Genomic DNA, 21,514 nt, shown 5'->3' on the forward strand with positions numbered 1-21,514 from the left:
TTTTGTTACTGATTATGCTGTTATGCTTGTGCAGTGACTGTTGTTCATTGACTGAACGTTGTTTCAAGTTGACCTAAATAAAGTTTTTTAAAAAACGCAACTCTGGATACAATGGACTGTTTTTCCAGGTCCCTTGAAGTCCATTATAACGAGATCATACTGTAGCTGATTCAAGCTTTTTAGCAAGTGCAATCCTGGTACCTAGGATAAAATGTTTGAAATGCACATCAAGGGCTTGTTTTCAAGGTAGCCATCTAAGATACTGTATAGATCAGTGGTTCCCAACCCTATCCTGGAGGACCACCAATCAGTCAGATTTTCAGGATAGTCCTAATGAATATGCATGGGGCAGATTTGCATGCCTGTCACCTCCATTACCTCGTATATGCAAATCTCTCTATGAGCGTCGGAGTTCTTACCGCTGCAGCTGGTGCTAAAAACACTAGCGCGGCTTTGTAAAGGAGGGCCCTAATTTGTTTGTACAGTAAATCCCCGCGAATTCGCGGTTCACAAATCGCAGGCCCAGTAATTTGCGGTATTTTCCGAACGCCTCTGCCTGGTACTAAAGTCATGGTTACACCAATCAGGAGCTGCTTTGACACGCTATCTGGCATATCAAAGCAGCTCCTGATTGATGTAACCATGACTTTAGTACCAGGAAGAGGCGGTCGGAAAATGTGTCATGAGTTGTCATGGAACTGTGTTTCGGCAAAGTAGTGTCTGCCTTAGGAGTCAAAATGTCTGCTATAGAAATTGCCTGGCCTAATGCTTACCTCTGTTTATTTATTTTTAGCATTTATATACCACTTATAGTCTAAGTGGTTTGCATTCAGGTACTCAAACATTTTCCCCTATCTGTCCTGATGACTCACACTTTATGTACTGTACCTGGGGCAAGAGGGGATTAAGTGACTTGCCCAGAGTCACAAGGAGCAGTGTGAGATTTGAACCCTCAACCTCAGGGTGTTGAGGCTGTAGCTCTAAACGCTTCACCACACACTGCCTAGAGACGCCTAAGCATGCCCACAATTAAGCATTGACAACTACACCTACAAGTTAGGTGCAGTTAGGCGCCATTTATAAAATTAGGCCCAGTGTGTAGTTGTCGCTGTCTAAATGTATATAATAAAGACCTGCGATTATCAAAAAAGACACGTCATCTCCGAGGACTACCTTTTCCCACGCATTGATGGTGGTTCTCAGATATGAAGGCGCACCATTTTTGATAACTATGACTATTACACACTGTGTCTTCCAAGTGGTAAATTTCTGTAGCAGACATTTTGGCTCCTGAGGCAGGCACTACTTTGCTTAAACAAGGTTCCATGTTGAGTCATCTTTACTGGTTATTGAACAAACATTGCTTGGTTTTGAGAATCCATTGCACTGCTCCCAGCTCCTTTTCTGAACTCCTGTTTATTTTCGTGGGGCTCCCTTTCCCCTTGTGGTTTCTTATTTATGTGCATATATGCCGTTATTTTAAACATTTAAAGTGAATAGAAGTACCCCAATATAGATTGGGTATTCAGCAGTCTAGCTTATGCATATAAACTGGCTGATTATCTGATATGAATGTACAGTATATTCTCTATATATCTTTCTGTAGTCCTGTAGAATATTTTGTAACAAGCAAATTAAGCTGGTTTCATTTTTGTCAGATTGACACAACGTTCACTCGTTCTTTCACTTTCTGAATTTGGGCCCTCTCAAACTTTTATAAATTTCTCGTTTATTGCTGTACGGAGGAGTGTTTGTTTCTCAGCAAAAATATGTGAAAAACGTTGTTTAGACATTTATGTCTAAACATTGCAAGAAAATCAAGGAATTGTGAAACTGCCAAGCTTGGGACACAAAAGCAAATTTACTGGGAAAGTTGGAACAAGCTACAAGAGAGAGCTGAAAGGTCCTGCCAAAAATTAGTAACCAACTGATGTGCAAAAATACATCGGAGAGAGCAGAAATTATTTATAAAAGCATTTCACCATTGAAGGATGTGTTCAAAATCTGTCACACATTGCATTGCTCATACTCTCCAGCAAGGAAACTAATCCCAGAGATGGGGAGCCGTAATTTGGGTGACGTGACACTGGGGAAGCAGATTGGAGCTGTCAGACATTTGGGCATTCCCCGGTGAGAGGGTAAGACTGTGGCAAACTTGTTCCCGCTTTTTTCTTTATGTATAATATTTCTTTATTGAGCAAGTCAATGGCATACAAGGCAATACTAAAGAGTATACACAACTGCATGTCCAATACACTCCCCAATCGTACAGGCGAGATATAATAGACAAGAAGCCTAGCAAAGGAAATGGCAGAGAAAAGAAACATGCTCAATACTAAATTTTTCGTGTTTGGTAAACGAGAACACCTAAGACCCAAACCCCTCCCCAAAGAGAACAAATGGACCCAAAACAGTACAGCAGGCAGAAAACTAGAAACCCAACAATCTCCCTACCCCCCCCAACCCATGCAATGTAGGGTACCTCAAAACTCAATGAAATAAATAAATAAACCAAGAAAGAAAGAAATAGTTGGTGATACTAAAAGAAAGAAAGAAAGAGAGAAAGGGGCCTACTAACAGTTTAGCACTTGTTCCCGCTTTTAAAGGTATTGCTGGACAGGAGAAGATGGAGATTGCCTTTCATTGTGGGCACAACAAATCTTCTGAGGTTCATTTCTCCATTCTTGATGTTTGGAATACCCTCTCACCACTCCTTGGCCAATATTTTCCAACAGTCTCTCCTGGCCACACTTCAATTATAAAAATCTAAAAGGGAAAAGGATTTGTATACTGCCTTTTCGTAGTTTTGCAATCACACTCAAGCATTTTCCCTATCTGTCCTGGTGGGCTCACCATCTATCTAATATGCCTGGGGAAGTGAAGGATTAAGGCCCAAATTCTGTAACCGGCACCTATTTCGGAGATGCCTATCTAAATTGAATAACAAGCTCAATTGAGCTTTTTAATCAGCAATAATTGAAACGTAGTTGCCTATCAAGAAAGAGCGATTCTGTAACAAGGCGCCTCTAAAAATTTAGGCGGCCTTCAAAAAATTAGGCGCAATGCATGTCAGGCGTGAGTGTGGCTTTGTGTTAAATGGTTTGGTGCCACTAAAAATGACCGGTTAGCGTCACACAAGCAATTTGTGTGGCCAAGAGCCATTTTTGGCCATTTAAATCACTTTGAATATTGACCCATAGTTTTAAAATTGGGTTTTTAAATTAATATTGTTGACATATGCCTTTTAAAGAGGAAAGGCGTGCTAGGAAAAGCCCAAAAGACCCTGAGACTAATCAGATCAGCTCTTTCCAGATGCCATCTCAGCTCCTTTCAACACAAGTTTGAAGCAGCTGGTAGTATACTATACAATTATGGGGCTACGTGAAAATAATAATCTAATTCTTACTTTGCTAACAGTGTATATAATAATCACACAAAACAAAAGGGCCTGTAATGAGTGATACCAGCTACATAAAGGCAATTAGACTGATCCTTGGAATAGATGTAATATGCTATTATCTGTATTGAGTCTAAAAATCAGCATGTGATCATTTTAGACCCTAATTATATATCCAGGTATACGTCAAGGGAATTGTCTTCAAGATTCCAGCAAGATACAAGGGAAGGTTTATAATCTTGCTGTATACCGCCTTGAGTGAATTTCTTAAAAAAAAAAAAAAAAAAAAGCAGTAACTAAATCCTAAGAAAGAAAGAGAAAAAAAGAAAGCATGTGATCAAAACATGTGTTTTTGCTGCCATGTATTTTTAGTGAATTGCTAAGTCTGGGGTTGCACTGTTTTAAAGACAAAGGATACAGGCCAAGGACGCTGCAAGAATCAACAAATTGAATGTATTCACTTGTAGACCTTACACAGCCGTGTTTCATCATGTACCTGCATCAGGGTCCTATATACAATGTAATCGGAAATTAAGGAGCACCCTCCGAAGGGACATCACCTTGTAGTGTGGAGGGGCTTGTGCATTTCAGTGACTTGGAGGGCTGTGCTGTAGGGCGGTGACTCCCAACCCTGTCCTGGAGGACCACCAGCCAGTCAGGTTTTCAAGGTAGCCCAAATGAATAAGCATGGGGCGGATTTTCATGTCTGTTGCCGCCATTATATGCAAATTTCTCTCATGCATATTTATTAGGGCTATCCTGAAAACCTGACTGGCTGGTGGTCCTCCAGGACAGGTTGGGAACCACTGCTGTAGGGTCACCCATAACAGACAAGCCTCTGAGGAGAAACCAGACAAAAAAGTGTCCCAAATCTGTCGGAGCCAAGATGGTGTTTGAAGCAGAAGTGCTGGGAGTCAGCTCCTGTGTTGGCATAACAGAGAAAAAGGGGGGAAGGAACTGTACACATCAACTGAATACAATCGGCTATTCTAGAACATATTAAATGGCCAATCTATCTTGTTGCTTGCCTTGTTTTTTGGATTGCATTTGCTCTCCACTTTTTCTCTGTTGTGTATTCACCATGGGATTGTTTGCCTTGTTTTTTTGAATGGCATCTGTTTTAAGCCATTTTCTTCCCATTTGTGCTGGTTACAAAGGACAGATATGTACATACCTGTGGGTGCAAGATTCTGTTCTTGCGCTGATTCAGACTATCCTTGAGGTTGGTGGCATCATGATCTACAGATCTGTTACAGTGCCTTCAGAGGGACCAATATTTAATGAGTTGGGCCTTTGTGCAGAGTGGGTATTATTGAGCCCAGAAGATAGGCTGGCTCCACCGAGTGGAAAGCAGTTTGTTGGCTTCCACACTTTCTGTGAAGGGGGAAGGAGAATTAGTCGGCCTCATCAAACGGGTAGCCAGTGCGTGGAAAGCCCATTGTCCACAAAGCTGGCTGGGGAGAAGATATTGAGAATCCAGGTTTGACACTGCAACAACTTCTGGAGCTGCTGAGTTGGTTCAATATGGCATTGCCCTCGTTGTATTTTAGAGGCCAGCGATAGTCGATTGTGACACCATATGGGAAGCTAGCAAGATGTGGGACTGCACTTGTCCCTATAATAAACTGTGAAGGTACTTCTGGAGATGTCTAGTGATATCCAGGCCCAGGTGGAAGTACAGGATGTGTAGATCTACCCTGTTAGGAACCTTTGTCCTGGAACTGGACTGAAATTGGGGGTTTATGTATTTACTTCTGATATGCGTATGAACAATTTCTGGGTTCTAATGTTTGTATTTTTTCCTGATTTTTCTTTGATGACTCCCAAGACGCTGTGAGGACTTTTTTGGGATTCCGACAAAGGGTCTTGGTGATGGGGCCATCGTATTTGTTAAAATTTCCTGTTATATGTCATGTCAAATTTAATGGTAGTGATTTGTTATTTCTTGAACCCATGAAATTGTTGAAAGTTTTAGTGCTTTGGAAGGGAGGTTAACTGTGAATGTAGTTCCTTTTAGTTAGTACATAATCTGGTTGTCACTGTATAGGATTCATCTGCTTTGTAATTAGGTATTTTTTCTATATGTATGTTTCCTGCTTGACTCCAGCAATATTGTGGACTAATAAATTATATTTATTTCCTGTATTAAGGAGTTTCCTTGTATATTTATGTTTTATTCTGATTTCTTTTTCAAGTATACAGGTATGTTTGAATATTATGTTGACTTTTAAAATAAAATAATTTTTAAAAGAAAGAAATGAAGGAGCCAAAGATCTGATTGTTATGTAGTCTAATTCAGTTTTAAGCAGAAACATTCCACTGTCAAGAGGTCGCATTGTTGATGCTCCCGGCACTCATCATAAGCACTAGCTGCTTATAAATCATTCTGCTCTTTTTTTTGTTCAAAAAAACTTTATTTAATATAGGTAGACAATATCACCAACAATGTACAGTCTATAAGGGGATAAATTCAATTTGTGTGATTCCTGCAGTATCCTAGTCTCACTGGTTGTATCTACTCCAGCTTTGTCGTCTTGGTCATCTGTGGAGCGTTTCTTCTTTCTTACATTACCCAGTTCACCACTTTGGGTCCTAACTTCAGCTCTTCAAGTTTGTTCAACAGCCTCCTATGAGGAACTGTATTAAAGGCTTTGCTGAAATCTAAGTAAATTACATCTAGCATATGTCCTCAATCCAGCTCTCTGGTCACCCAATCAAAAAATTAAATCAGGTTCGTTTGGCACGATTTACCTTTTGTAAAGCCATGTTGCCTCAGATCCTGTAGCCCATTAGATTCAAGGAAGTACACTATCCTTTCTTTCAGCAACACTTCCATTATTTTTCCAACAACTGAAGTGAGGCTCACCGGCCTGTAGTTTCCTGCTTCATCCCTGTGACCACTTTTATGAATAGGGACCACATCCGCTCTCCTCCAATCCCCAGGAATCACTCCCGTCTCCAGAGATTTGTTGAACAAGTCTTTAATAGGACTCGCCAGAACCTCTCTGAGCTCCCTTAGTATCCTGGAATGGATCCCGTCTGGTCCCATCGCTTTGTCCACCTTCAGTTTTTCAAGTTGCTCATAAACACTCTCCTCTGTGAACGGCACTGAATCTACTCCATTTTCTTATGTAACTTTGCCAAACAATCTCGATCCTTCTCCAGAATTTTCTTCTGTGAACACAGAACAGAAGTATTTGTTTAGCACTTTTGCTTTTTCCTCATCACTCTCCACATATCGGTTCCCAGCATCTTTTAGTTTAGCAATTCCATTTTTCATCTTCCTCCTTTCACTAATATATCTGAAAAAAGTTTGTCTCCCTTTTTTACATTTATAGCCATTTGTTCTTCCGCTGTGCTTTCGCCAGACGTATCTCTCTCTTGGCTTCTTTCAGTTTCACCCTGTAGTCCTTTCTGCACTCCTCTTCTTGGTTTTTTTTTATATTTCACGAACTCGGCTTCCTTTTTCTCTTGTTTTTATTGATTTTAAAGGTCCATAGCCATTTTTATCGCTCCTTTCAGCTTAGAACACTGTCTTTGCACTTCTCTTATGTCCTCCCATCCTAACAGCTCTTTCTTCAGGTACTCTCCCATTGCATTAAAGTTCGTACGTTTGAAATCTAGGACTTTAAGTATCGTGCGGCCGCTCTCCACTTTAGCCGTTATATCAAACCAAACTGTTTGATGATCGCTACTTCCCAGGTGAGCACCCACTCGAACATTAGAGATACTCTCTCCATTTGTGATGACCAGATCCAATATCGCTTTTTCCCTTGTGGGTTCCGTCACCATTTGTCTGAGCAGAGCCTCTTGAAAGGCATCCACAATCTCCCTACTTCTTTCCGATTCCGCAGACGGAACATTCCAGTCCGCATCCGGCAGATTGAAACCTCTCAACAGCAGAACCTCCTCTTTTCTTCCAAACTTTTGGATATCCATAATCAGATCCTTATCAATTTGCTGCGATTGAGTCTGAGGTCTGTGGACTACACCCACGTAGATAGAAGTTTCATCTTCTCGTTTCAGAGCGATCCATATCGCTTCTTCCTCTCCCCAGGTCTCTTGCATTTCGGTCTCTTGGATATTGATCTTTACATAGAGAGCTACTCCTCCACCTTTTTGACCATCTCTGTCCTTCCTAAAAAGATTATATCCCGGTATGTTTGCATCCCATCCATGTGATTTTTCTTTGTTTGTCTTTACTCTGTAGGTCCTGGATTGTAGAAATCCTTGAAACCATGTGTGTACTTTGCCTGTGATTCCTATTGTATCTAGTATTTGTAGCAGGATGTTGTGGTCTACCAGGTCAAATGCTGCGGTGAGATCTAGTTTTATAATCAGCATTTTTTGGCCTGTGCTGAGGTGTTGTCTAGCTGTGTCCAGAAGGGAGCCTAGTAGTGTCTCAGTGCTGAAGTTGGTTCTAAATCCAGACTGTGTAGGGTGGAGCAAATTGTGGTTTTCTAGGTAGTTGGTAAGGAGTTTAGCTACAAGGCCTTCCATTAGCTTGGCATATAGTGGAATTGAGGCTATGGGTCTGTAGTTGGATGGTTGATCTTTTGCTCCTTTTGGGTCTTTTAAGATCGGGGTGTTGATGATTTCAGAGAAGTCTTGTGGGAAAAGGCCATCTGTGAGCATGGTTTGTATCCATTGCTTGAGGAGAGAGCGGAATTTTAGGCTGGAGGTTTTTAATAGGAATGGAGGGAATTGGTTGAGGTCGCAAGTTGTGTGGCTGTATTTTTTATAGAGTTTGTTAAGGTTTGGTCTGGTTGTACTCATGACAATGGAACACAAATAATATTTCTTTGGAAGAAACCACTGTTGATACACACATACCTGCAAATGCTGATTGTACCTTTGTTTCGAATCAGTGCAGGCATTTGAGATCTTTTCCTCTCACTAAATTTGAGCACTTGAGTTGTGTTGCAGAAACCTATTTTGTACGCATGACAAAACATATTCTTATGAGGTCAGGGTTCCCTGATTTGTCCTTGAGTGAAAATATAGCAGTGTAGTGGGAGTAAGCCTGGTTTTCTATCTTTCAGATGTGAATGAATGTCTTTTTAACAATGGTGGATGCCAGCATGTATGCATTGACACGATGGGAAGCTACGAATGTCGGTGTAAGGCTGGATTTTTCCTGAGTGACAATCAACACACCTGTATTCACCGTTTAGAAGGTAAGGTGGTTATAATAAATAACCTTTGATAGCAACAGGAACAGAGAATTGTGTTTGCTATGTTAGTCCATTTGGATATGTGGAAATTAGGGTCAATGGGCATGGTTAAGGTTATCAACAGGAGCGATTTCAGTCCCAAACAGTTTTATATTTTTAACTAGTATATCCCAAGAGGGTATGGTAACAATAACTGAATATTTTGCAGTCTCATATCCCCTTTTATGAAGCTGTGTTAAGGTTTTTTATCTCTGGCCAAGGCGGTTAAAGCTCCGACACTCATAGAATTCTTGTGAGCGTCAGAGTTTTTACTGCTGCGGCCTGCGATAAAAAACCCTAACGCAGCCTCATAATAGAGGAAGTCAGCGCTTTAGCTAAATAGGGCATTACCATATTTCCCCATGTATAGGCCGTGGCCTATACATCGATTTTGCAAACTGGCCTAGTGGGTGCGGCTTGCTTAAATGGGGCGGCCTATAGATGGAGCAATACATCATCCCCCCCACCCCTTAAATACCTCCCTTGCCGGTAATCCTCCTGGACGGCCGCACCTGCCTCCTCCAACCACACTGTGCAGGGCAGCAGCGATGTTTGCGATCTCAAGCCTCGCCCCGCGCCCTTCCTGATTGGCTGCTGTCGCGAGAACTGTGAATGTCTTGTTTAACAGCTTATTGACTTTCTCTGTTTACTGTAACTGCTGCGTGTACAGAACTAAGCATTGCCCAACTCAGAGCCTGTTAATAACTGGGGTGGATGAGGTCGAGCCATTTCTTAGTAGCTAATGTACTGGTAGGGAAAGTTGACGTCTATAATACCAGGACATTTATTTGTTTACTCTCAACATCTGTAACCCACTAATCCTAAAAAATACATTTTTCTCTGAAGCATTTCACAATCTTATTTATATAAATTCAGTTCATTAACAGTACCACCAATGTAAATCATTCAGCTCTATGCAGGAGGCCATTATTTACAGTCTACACCTTCTTATGGGAATTAGAATTAGAAATGAAGGCTAATTGAGTTGTTATTTTAATGGAATAATTTTGAAACTATCACCATGAGTATCTTGGTGACCTCTGAAGCAGTGGTGTAGTAAGAGGGGTGTGGGGGGGGGGGAGACTGCCTTGGGCACCAAATTGGTGGGGGGTGCTGGCACGTCTCTGTCTCTCCCCTGCCTCTCTCGTGCCATTCTTCCCCCCCCACCCCACCCTGTACCTCCATATTATCTTTGCTAGTGCGGGCAACTTCTGCCTCTTGCTTATACCAGCCTGGTTCCCCTCTGAATCACTTCCGGGTCACAGGGCCAGGAAGTGACATCAGATGGAATCCAGTGCTGGTGTGAGGAGCATGTTTGCAGAAGCCACTCGTGCTGGTGAAGAATAAGAGGTCCTGGGGGTGGGGTGGGGAAAGAGCACAAGTGTGGAATGGGGAGTGGGAAGGAGCAGGGTGGGGGCACAGAGAGGAGGGCTTGGGAGAAGCAAGGAGGGGTGCCACCACCCAGGGCGCCTCCTACACTTACTACGCCAATGCTCTGAAGTGAGTTTTGGATTTCAGCAATAAACAGAATGTTGAGAGTAACTCAGTCTGAATAAAGAATTCTGGCCCTAATATTCTTAATATTTATTTATTCAATTTCCTATACTGTTCTCCCAAGGGAGCTCAGAACGGTTTACATGAATTTATTCAGGTACAAAAGCATTTTACCCTGTCTGTCCTGGTGGGCTCACAATCTCTCTAATAGGCAATGGGGGGATTGGGTGACTTGCCCAGGACTACAGGGAACAGTGTGAGGATGCTGAGGCTGTGACTTTAACCACTGTGCCACACTCTCCCCCTCCACCCATTCTTTTGTAATAAACCTTAAAAGAGAATTCTATAACTGGGCATGTGATAGGAGCATATTCTATTAAGGAAAGTAGGGGCCTAGGTTCTGCTATAGACTCGTAGCCTAACTTGGTAAAGATAGCCCAGATTCTTGCCATTAGGTGCCTAGATCAGTGTGCCTAGCCGATCTAGGTGCCTAACTGAATTTTTTAATTGGTTCAATTGGCACTGTTAATTGAACAGCACCATTAAAAAACAATTAAAAAATTAATTTTAGGGTAGGCGCCTAACTCAGTAGGTGCCGTGTAGGTGTCTACAACGAGGCGCCTACCCACGCCAACCTGAAAAGTAGGCATGGTTAAGGGTGGAGCAGGACATGGAAAGAGTTGGATATCAGTAAATTAGTGCAAGAAAACCCTGGTCTAATATACAAGAACCTATGAGGTCTGTTCAGAAAGTTCCAGGACAGTTTGAATTGCACGCCAACAGGAAGTTCTTTTGAGATGTGTTAGATGGCGTTGAGTAGTTTGAAACCTAACAAGTAACCTTCTCTTTTCCATTTGTTGATATCTGTTTCATCTCCGAACTTCAGCAGTTTTTGTAAAAGTGTATTTTTGCGAGCAGCGTTACAGCGTGAAGTTCTGTTTTAAATTGGGTAAGACTGCTACAGAAACTTATGAAATGTTGAAAGTGGTTTATGAGGGAACATGTCATGAGTCATGGAAAGTGTTTTGAATGCTATTCATGCTTCAAAAGTGGTCATGAATCAGTGGAAGACGATTTGTGAACTGGAAGACCATTAATGTCAACAGATGATGATCATGTTGATCAAGTGGCGATTAACTGTTAAAGAATTGGCAGAGGAATGCAACATCTCCATTGGTTCATGCCACAACATTCCAACAGAGAAGTTAGGGATGTCTCGTGTTGCAGCAAAGTTTATTCCACAGTTGATGACCGATGACCAGAAGATCAATCGCAAAAAAAAACGCAGTTCTTCCCCAGCCACCTAACTCTCCTGACTTGGCCCCTGCTGACTTCTTCTTGTTTCATAAACTTAAATCCACGCTGAAAGGAAAGCAATTCGACACCATTGAAGAAATAAAGCAAAATTTGACGCAGCAACTTTTGGCGATTCCTGAAGATGTGTTTAAGGAATGTTTCCAGAACTAGGAACAACGTTGGGAAAAGTGTACATGTAGGGAAGGGGGGGAGTACTTTGAAGGGGACCCAATGGAATAAGTTGTAAGATTGTTTAATAAATGTTTATAAAATCAGTCCTGGAGCTTATTGGACAGACCTTGTAAGTTAGAGATGCCTAGCGGTGGCTAACTCAAGTTAGGTGCCAGTAAACCTGATTCTATAGAATCGGGGCTAATGTGCCTAACATTTTGGCACTTGCACGTACATTAAATATGAAGTTGGCTTGAGTGTTCATGCCTGAGAATGACAGGGACACGTGCAACTCCTCTCTTGTAATTGCCCCCTAGCAAATACGTGCTAAGTTAAAGGGGTATATGCAGAATAGTATTTAGGTGGCTTGTATATATGCCCTTAAGGGGTTGATTCTGTAAGCGGTGCCTGCTCTGGCAGGCGCCTACAAAATGGATACCTGCCACATGTCAGTCACTGACAGGTGCCGCTTCCATAACCATGGCTTGATGGGACCTTAGGCACCAGAAATGTAGGCCAGGTTTTCACAGGCCTACATTTCCAGTGCCTAGGGTCCCGTCAGAATCATGGCCAGTGGCACATAGAGATGGTGAAGTCCAGCGCCACCCGTAATCATGCCCACACTTCCAGGCTTTGGTATCACTATATGCTGACCACCACTGGCGTTATTCCTGAATATTCAATATTGGGTCATATCCAGGCTTCCGCATTGATTATCCATTTTTTTATTTTTGCAGAGCTGGCTTATACTTTATCCAGCATTTAACCAGCTATGGGTTACCGCATAAAAATGGGACTGTGTTTTATGCGCTAACCGGTTATGATCCGCAGCATTAACCAAATTGGGGTATAATGATCAACCTAATATTGTAATAGTAGAATTATGGAAAGAATATTTTAGTGTGGGCTGTTTATGATAATAATAATAGCTTATATACCGCAATACCATGAAGTTCTATGCGGTTTACAGAAGATTAAGCAAAGGTAACAAATTGAATTGACTTTAAGAGGGGAGGAAGAAAGAGAATTAATAGGACAGGAAATTCATTGTTGAGGAGAGAGTGATCAAAAGGACAAGTTAATTGCTATAGAGGAGAGAGAGAAGAGAGGATCAGTTGTCTAGATGCTTTAGGAACAAGTGTGTTTTTAGACGTTTCCTAAATTCCCCATAAGTAGTGGGTAAAAGCAATTGTTCTAGGTCTCTACCCCACGATGCTGCCTGGTGTGAGAGAAGGTGTTCATGGTGTTTTTTTCAGTTTACAATCTCGAACTGGGGGGAAACGAAATTGGAATGATATGAGAATGATATAAGAAAATGAAACTTTGTGAAAATAATAGCTTAGTTTTTGAATGGGACGAATATTCATTGGGTCCATCCTAAAACCCCCACTGGATTGCGGCCCTCGTCGCCTACCCCTGCTCTAACCACTAGGCCACTTCTTCCCGCAATGCAAGGAGAGCACATTTATGCCTTATTAAGGGGGCCCCTTTTACAAAAATGCGGCAGATGTAATTCAGTCCATAGGAATTGAATGAACTGCATCACATTTGCTAAGCGGGACTTCCTACTGCGGCTTCGTAAAAGGGCCCCTCATTTTCTTAAGCTCCCGCAGTGTCTCCTGTTGAGATGAAGTGCTTCGGTTTACTCAGAAAATGACACCATCCTTTGTTTAGATTATATATAGAAATAAAACAAAGGAAATAAGGTAATACCCTTTTTATTGGACTGACTCGATGCATTTTATGATGAGCTTTCGAAGATGGACCAGGGTGGCTCCATGCACGGACCCACTTCCTCAATGGATATGTTACAATTTGAGAGTTTATTTTTGGGAAAAGTCAGATCTTGACTCTGCTGTTTCATGTTCTTTGATTGTCTTGCCTTGCGTTCTGTGATCTCTTATTATAAAAGGTATTCAAGCATTGTAATAAAATTATTACTGAATTATGAAGTCTGAGTGTTTTTCCTGATACGGAGAAAAATCACACAACAACAGTGGAAGCAATTTCTTTTAATTAAAAAAACTTGGACTCCTACAGTCAGGGACTCTCTCTTTCTCCGGATATCCCTGCAAATGCATAATGAAATATCAGTCTGTTAAATGTGTGTTTTTGAGCCCTTGCAGCTGTTTTTTTTAGTAACAAAAGGGCTGCTAGTATAGCACTGATTGACCTAGGGACCCGCTCCAGCTAAATAATATGCAGCAGTGATTTATGTTGTGCTTCCCTGGCCTTCATCTGCATCAGACCTTTTTTTTCTTGCTAAATGTACAACTTTTTTTTTACTTTCTTCATTGGTAGCTAGGGCTTCTGATTTAAGGGTTTAACTATAGGCATCGGGGGGTAAGGGGGGTCACAGGGGCCATGGGCAGTCGCTGGTTGGTGCCCTCCCTCCCACCCGTTTCCCAACATTGTACTTTAAATCATCAGGCCAGCCACCGCATAGCGTCAGCAAGCAGGCCTGCCCCGGAACCCTTCATTCTACTTCCAGGGGCAGGCCTGCTCGTTGACGCTGCGTGGTGGCTGCTCTGAAGATTTAAAGTACAACGCCGGGAGGAGGTAGGGGGTGGAGTTGAGAGCTGGTGATGGGTCGTGCTGCAGGATTCTGCTGGGACTAGGGTGGAGCTCCTGGGCCCCCCCCCCCCCCCAATTCAAACAGCGTTCTGCTGCCTATGGGTTTAACCAGTAAACACTGATAAAATACCCCCAAGCCAAAAATATAAAATAGGTGATGGATAATCACTGGAAACCCCCCCCCCCCAAACACACACATTTCATTGGATCCGTTTTACTAAAACCATGGTAAAAGTGGGCTTAATGTGCCCCTATGCGGGTCTTTCCTACATGCTAAAGCTACTTGTGCTGTGGCTGGAATATAGCACATTTTTTAATTATTCATTTATTCAATTTTCTATACTGTTCTCCTAGGAGAACTCAGAATAGTTTACATGAGTTTGTTCAGGTACTCAAGCATTTTTCCCTGTCTGTCCCGGCGGGCTCACAATCTATCTAATAATAATAATTATTATTATTTTATTTTTTGTATAACGCCCTGCCAGTAGTTCTAGGCGGTTCACAGCAGAAGTTAAAAACATTTCAATTAATAAATACAAACACATACACGCTACTAATAAGCAAATTAATACACCATAGATAAAATACAATATCAGATCTAATGTACCTGGGAAAATGGGGGGGATTAAGTGACTTGCCCAGGGTCACAAGGAGGGTGCTGAGGCTGTAGCTTTAACCACTGTCACACTCTCCCCTTAATGGCCATTTGCTAATTTTGATGCAAAAAACAAGGAAATGAGCCCCACGGGGAAATAATCGTACAAGTGGGGTTAGGAACTCTACACATCAACCAGGGATAGGTCAAATGAGTAAACATTTATGAAGATATTAATGTAAGAGTCTTTATCATATATTCACTGCGTGTCATGGACCCAGCATGATTTGTGTTTCGACTTAGGAGTCTGCCTCAGGGGTATAATTGACATCCGGAGATATGTCTTCTCCTTCTCGTAATCTGACTTCAACCAACTTCTCTATGCCTTCGTTCTCTGCCGCGTGGACTACTGCAACGCACTATTCAACGGGCTCAAAGCAAAGAACATACAGCATTTCCAACATGCATAAAATGCAGCAATCAGACACCTAAAGAAACCTTTGTACCCACAACCCTGTCTCCCAGGCCTCTATCATCAGCCTACTAGCTACCCATAACCAAACGCTGCGTCTTTAAGAGCTTGATGCTAGCGTACAGATCCTCGCACAACATGGCGCCAGACTACTTGACACCCAAACTCCCTCCATAAGTACTGAACAGACCACTCCACTCCCAGAAAATAAGTGCCTTCACCGAATCAGACCTTTGGTACATCTAGTCCAGCGACCCGCACATGCGGAGGCCAATCTAGGTGTTCCCTGATGAAGACCTTATTTACCCGTATCCCTCAATGTGATTTGCAAGGAGGTGTGCATCCAACTTGCACTTGAATCCCATAATGGAGGTTTCTGTCACAACCTTCTCCGGGAGAGCATTCCAAGCGTCCACCACTCGCTGTGTGAAACAGAACTTCCTGACATTTGTCCTGGGCCTGTCGCCCCTCAATTTCAGTCCATGACCTCTTGTCCGAGTCACATTTGACAACGTGAATAACGATGCTTCTTGCTCTATTTTGTCAAATCCTTTTAGTATTTTAAAAGTCTCTATCATATCCCCTCGCAGTCTTCTCTTCTCAAGGGTGAACAAGCTCAGTTTTCCGAGGCGTTCTTTGTAGCTCAAATTTCCCATACCTTTTACTAGTTTCGTGGCTCACCTCTGCACCCTCTCCAGCAGGGTTATATTCTTCTTTAGGTAAGGAGACCAGTGTTGGATACAGTACTCCAGGTGTGGTCTGACCATTGCTCTGTAAAACGACATTATGACGTCCGCCGATCTACTCGTGATACCCTTGCTATTGTAATTGTCTGTTGCCTATGTTCAGATTGTTCTTGCTATGCACCGCTTTGGGTGAATTTTTTTTTTTTTTTTTCAAGAAGGCAGTAAATAGATCCTAATAAATAAATAAAAAAACATTAGATTGAGCATTTATGAATCGTGAAAGTTTTACTAGAGCCACTGCTGTGGGGAGAGCATATGATCTCGTCACACTAGTGGAGAGCCGGAGAGGAAGACCAAAGGGTCAGCTCCTCTTCGTCAGCCATGATTTGAAGAGTTACTATGTTACTTTAAAGCTTTAAATCATTTGGCAGGCATCTATGAGACAAACATGGTTTTTCTTGTTACATAGATCTTTTTGGACCCCGGTTAGGTTACAAAAGTTAGACAGTTCTAAATCTAATAGATGCTGGCACTGTCATCTAGACATTTGGACACTGGATCTTCTGTTGTTCTAGTGTCCTTTGATACTCAACTTTTGGAAGTCAATATGGGGAAAGATTAATAACATATTGGAATCATCAATTCCACTGACATATGAGGTAGTCATATGTGGAACACTATTACATATTAAGCCCCCCATGGACTGATATAAATGCCGTCTTTTCCTAATTATGACTGGGATAGCCATGCAGATAATAACCCGTAATTGGAAAAATTATGATCGCCTGAATTTTCCTTTCTGGTGGGCATATTTATGCTCCAGCTATAGGTATGAAAAAATGAATGCTGACATGTTGAGGCATAATAGTTTATTTAAATTGGTTTGGGGCCCGTTGACATCTTTTATTACTTCACTATAGCTGGCCTTTGTTTATAAGTCAATTTTTGTTTATTTTCGTACACATCCAGGGAAGGGTGGGCGTGGAGGTGGGGGAGCTATTTCTATTTCTGTCCTAATTTTGTCTTTTGAGTATATACATCTAGGGTGGGTGGGATGACATTATTATTTTGAATAGGGAAAAGTTATTGTATGAATCTATGTTTTTGTGTTTTTATTGTTTAGTCATTGGGTGGGTGGGTGGGATAAAATGGTTGGTCATGTATGTTTGTAAGATGAATGTGCTTTTATTGACTTATTATATGATACAGTGGTACCTCGGAATCCGAACACCCCAGAACTCGAACGCTTTGGAATCCGAACTTTTTTTTGTAGTAAATTTTGCCCCAGAATCCAAACTCTGCTTTGGAATCTGAACTCCCTGCACGTTGTATATGTGTGTTTCTGCTGCTTTGGAATATTTCTTAATGTTTTACCTTAAAATTTGTTAATATTTTACCTTAAAATTTGTTAATACTGTACCTTAAAATATTTGTTAATATTTTACCTTAAAATTTGAGTTTGTGGGACCTAGGAACGAATTCATCCAGTTTCTATTATTTTCAATGGGAAAAATTGTCTTGGAACTCGAACGCTTTGGAACTCGAATGGGGTTCTGGAACGGATTAAGTTCGGATTCCAAGGCATCACTGTATATATTTGTGTTTTGCACTACTGACGTTTGGAAAATCAATAAAGAATATAAAATTAAAAAATCATTTGGCATGGCATTTACTAATGGTTAGCGCATGCGATCTGCTGCAGAGCTCATTTTATTCCTGTACGTCCTGCGGCAGATAGCGCGCTTGTGCCATTTAGAATGCGAACCGTGAGCAAATAACCCTCTTCATAGTGGTGGTGGTTTTTTTTTTTGTGCTTACAAACTCCTCGTTGTTGGGAAATAGGGTTTAAGCCCTTCTCTTTTTGGAGTGCGAGAATTCTGGATGCAAAGAACTGAGCAATTCAGAATTCGCTGTTTAAACCGTTTTGTCCGAGTTCGGTGAACTTTACCAAACTACCTGCCTCTACAGTTTCTACTTCAGTGAGTGAATGCATACAAAGAAGCTCCTTTTGTCAACAGAATCTAAGCAGTTAATTCTCTCGGTGCTTTCTTATCACATCTTGGGGAACAGACGGCTTGCAGGGTATGTTTTAGCCCACAAATGTCAGGAAAACAGCAGAGTTAATAAGGCTAATTTGTGATCTTGTGTGATGCCTAGGCCCTTGATTGACAGCATAATAGTGGATGATAGCTTTCATGTTGGGGCTCTTTAGGCCTCTTTGTTTAGTCTTTGAGATTGAGGGCATCACTGCCCTCCTTCCAATGCTACCGAGTTCTCACTGTGGGAAAGGAATCACAAAGCCAGCAGAGCAGAATAATCCAGCAGCGCGGCATCCACTCCTTTGTGGCGTGAAGCCTGTTTAATAGAGCAAGAATACTGTAGTGTAAAAGTGGGATGTGAAGGGTGTAACCACGCAGAGTAATTGCTTAATGAAAATGTGATTCAAGTCTCCTGACGTGTAGATTTTTCAGGGACGCTGAAGAATTATGTTCCGCAGGACTGCATGGACGCTGCTTTCTCAGCGCTGAAGCTGTGTCCCAGTAGACATCCTTCTGCAAGGCTGAAAAATACCTTGCTTCACTCTTATATGTCTGATCTGTTGAGATTATGGTGAATGTGTATGAATGCATTTTGTAGTGAAGTTTTTGTTAGGGTAGACCATGCCTGATCCCCTGCAACTCCAGTACCGCGGTTCCTGGCCCTTTTTGTGGTGAAAGGGAGCTCTTCAGCATCTTCTGATGATCTTATGAAGGGTGATTTTTTTTTTTTTTTTTTTTAGCAAGCTGGGTAAGTGGCCGGTCTACCTGTGGAAGAAGCTAATTAGTAAAGGAAAACTGGCTAGATAGTTTTTCTTTGAGAATTAGCGTGGGCAAGGGTTTTTATACCTGCTTTAGCATGGGAAAGTGCACAGTGGGGATTTGAGAATTTCTATGCCTCCTGACCTTCCCCATCCCCTCCCCCAGAACGCCTCTTTTTCCCACAGCTAAATCTAGTCTCCTTCTGAAACTTGGCAGCTCGATTTTAGCCGGGTGGCAGGCAGCGAGTTTTACACCCTACCCTAGGAACTTAGGTAATTCCCTGGTTAATTGAGTGGATTCCTTTGAAAAGTGCTTAAGCCTTCAAAGCCCCCTTCGTTTGCACTGAGACTGGATTTGATTTTGATCTTCGGCTCCTGGTCCTGGGTTTCCCATCACATTTCCTGCCTTATGGGATATTGGATGGTGCTAAAGTGTGCCTGTATAAGAATTGAATATTCAGGCTGGCACCCAGATACCAGATGGCATGGAATATTTGGTTTCAGTGCCAATCCAGAACTCTATAGAGTTACTAGTAATATTCAGACCACTGACTAATTAGCTATCTGGATGAAGTTAGGACAGCCTTTTTGGTTTGTTATCTCACTAGCAGCATGAATATTGCTGCTAACCAGATAACCTCTAGCTCTGCCCAAACGCCACCCACAGACTGCCCTGGCACTCTCTGGATACTACCTATAAAAGGATCAGACACTTCACGTTACAGCAAAATTCCGCAAATTGTTTGAATGTGGTGCAGTGGTTAAAGCTACAGCCTCAGCACCCTGAGTTTGTAGGTTGAAACCCACACTGTTCCTTGTGACCCTGGGCAAGTCACTTAATTCCCCCATTGCCCCAGGTACATTAGATAGATTGTGAGTCTGCTGGGACAGACAGGGAGAAATGTTTGAGCACCTGAATAAATTCATATAAACCAGTGGTCTCAAAGTAGCGGCCCGCCAAGTACTATTTTGAGGCCCTCGGCATGTTTATCATAATCACAAAAGTTAAATAAAACAGTTTCTTGATCCTATGTCTCTTTAGCTATAAATGACAATATTATTATTAAGACTTAGCCAAAAAGAAAGATTTATAAACTATAAAGAGTTTTATCTCATGCAAAATTGTCATTTCTTTAATAAGACATTAACTATTTTTTCTGAGGCCCTCCAAGGACCTACAAATCCAAAATGTGGCCCTGCAAAGGGTTTGAGTTTGAGAGCACTGATATAAACTGTCCTGAGCTCCCCAGAGAAAACAGTATAGAAAATTGAATAAATAAATAGTGAGAAAAGCTTCAGCTTCTGATAACCAGAGCTGATATTGTGACATCATAATGCCTCATTCCACCAATGGCCTAAGAGTCAACCTCATCAATGATGTCACAATGACTTCATTGTCCTATACTTGGCTCTCTTTTGCTACATTTTGATTTCTAGAGTGGCGCAGTGGTTAAAGCTACAGCCTCAGCAGCCTGAGGTTGTGGGTTCAAACCCATGCTGCTCCTTGTGACCCTAGGCAAGTCACTTAATTTCCCCATTGCCCCGGGTACATTAGATAGATTTTGAGCCCACCAAGACAGACAGGGAAAAATGCTTGAGAACCTGAATAAATTCATGTAAACCATTCTGAGCTCCCCTGGGAGTACTGTATAGAAAATCGAATAAATAAAAAAAATAAATACTGTCTGGATAACGCCATGGTTATCAGATGATGTCAACAGTACCATCAGTTACTGCTGCTGAATACAGTTTGTTTTTGTTATTTGCACATTCCTGATGCGTGATTTCACGTATCCGCGGTTGCATCCATTGTGACCAATATCCTCTATTTGCGCCTCTGTGTTCATGTATTTGTGGACCTGCTCTTTAAAAAAACCAGCCTTCTTTGCTTTCCTTTCACTTCACGGTCTGGCGTTTGCTTCCAAATATTGCCCCTAAAGCATCCAGAGAGTAAATTACAAGCATCAGGTACTCCAAGTGCTGTCCCAGGCAAGAACCTAACCCTATTTTCCTAATAGGATCCATTGTTCACTTCCCGTGGTTTTGAGGCACGTGTACTGCTGGACCCTAACCTCTATTTTCCCAAAGACAGCCTCTCGTTAATCATGGTTTCGTGGTTCGCAGACATTTTTGGGAATCACACTACCATGAATGATTATAAAGAGAATGGACTATATTCCTCTCATCAGCACTTATCCACCTTTGAAAATTGGCTCTCTGAATAATTTATTAACATTTATAGTGGCTTCCTGTTCGGTTTTTAGATCTCTTCCAGGGAGAGAAATATGTATTCTCTTTACTTATCTTGCAAATTTGACCCTACACCGAGTAGCCGTTTTGAAACTATGAATACTAACCAATTTATTTTATTTATTTTTTAATATGGTTTGCGCCAAAAGATATAATAGGAGAGACTGGAAGCCCTGAATATGTACAATGTACAGGACAGGCGGGACAGGGGAGATATGATGTTCAAATACTTGAAAGATATTAACAAAGAACGAGAGCTTTTTCAGAGAAAGGAAAATGGTAAAACCAGAGGGCATAATTTGAGGTTTTGGGGTGGTAGACTTCAAGTTTTTATTAAAATTTGATTGAGTCGCTTATCCAATTTTGAAGCAAGATACAAATTAAAATATAATAGGGAAAACGAAAACAAGACTAAAATAAAAACAGCACCAATAATAGGATAATTAAAAGAATTTAAATGAAGCATCAAATAAATGGCATACTAATAGTTTGACAGATTGACAGACAAACATGAGACAGAAAGGAAGCTGGGTTGGAACTACAAGTTATATAGGAAAGAAAGCCGAATA

At 41.6% G+C, this 21,514-nt stretch overlaps 1 protein-coding gene across 3 annotated transcripts in view; it reads left to right on the forward strand.

The window, feature by feature from the left end:
• The window catches only part of SCUBE2 (signal peptide, CUB domain and EGF like domain containing 2), a 128,422-nt gene that overhangs the window by 24,567 nt on the left and 82,341 nt on the right, over positions 1-21,514 (forward strand). For all 3 annotated transcript variants that reach the window (XM_033927874.1, XM_033927876.1, XM_033927875.1), the window contains one exon: positions 8,440-8,574. In XM_033927874.1, the coding sequence (XP_033783765.1) occupies positions 8,440-8,574 (135 nt within the window). The remainder of the gene's footprint in view (positions 1-8,439; positions 8,575-21,514) is intronic.

The sequence above is a fragment of the Geotrypetes seraphini genome, chromosome 19 (assembly GCF_902459505.1).
Source record: "Geotrypetes seraphini chromosome 19, aGeoSer1.1, whole genome shotgun sequence".
In the NCBI taxonomy this organism is placed as follows: Eukaryota; Metazoa; Chordata; class Amphibia; order Gymnophiona; family Dermophiidae; genus Geotrypetes; species Geotrypetes seraphini.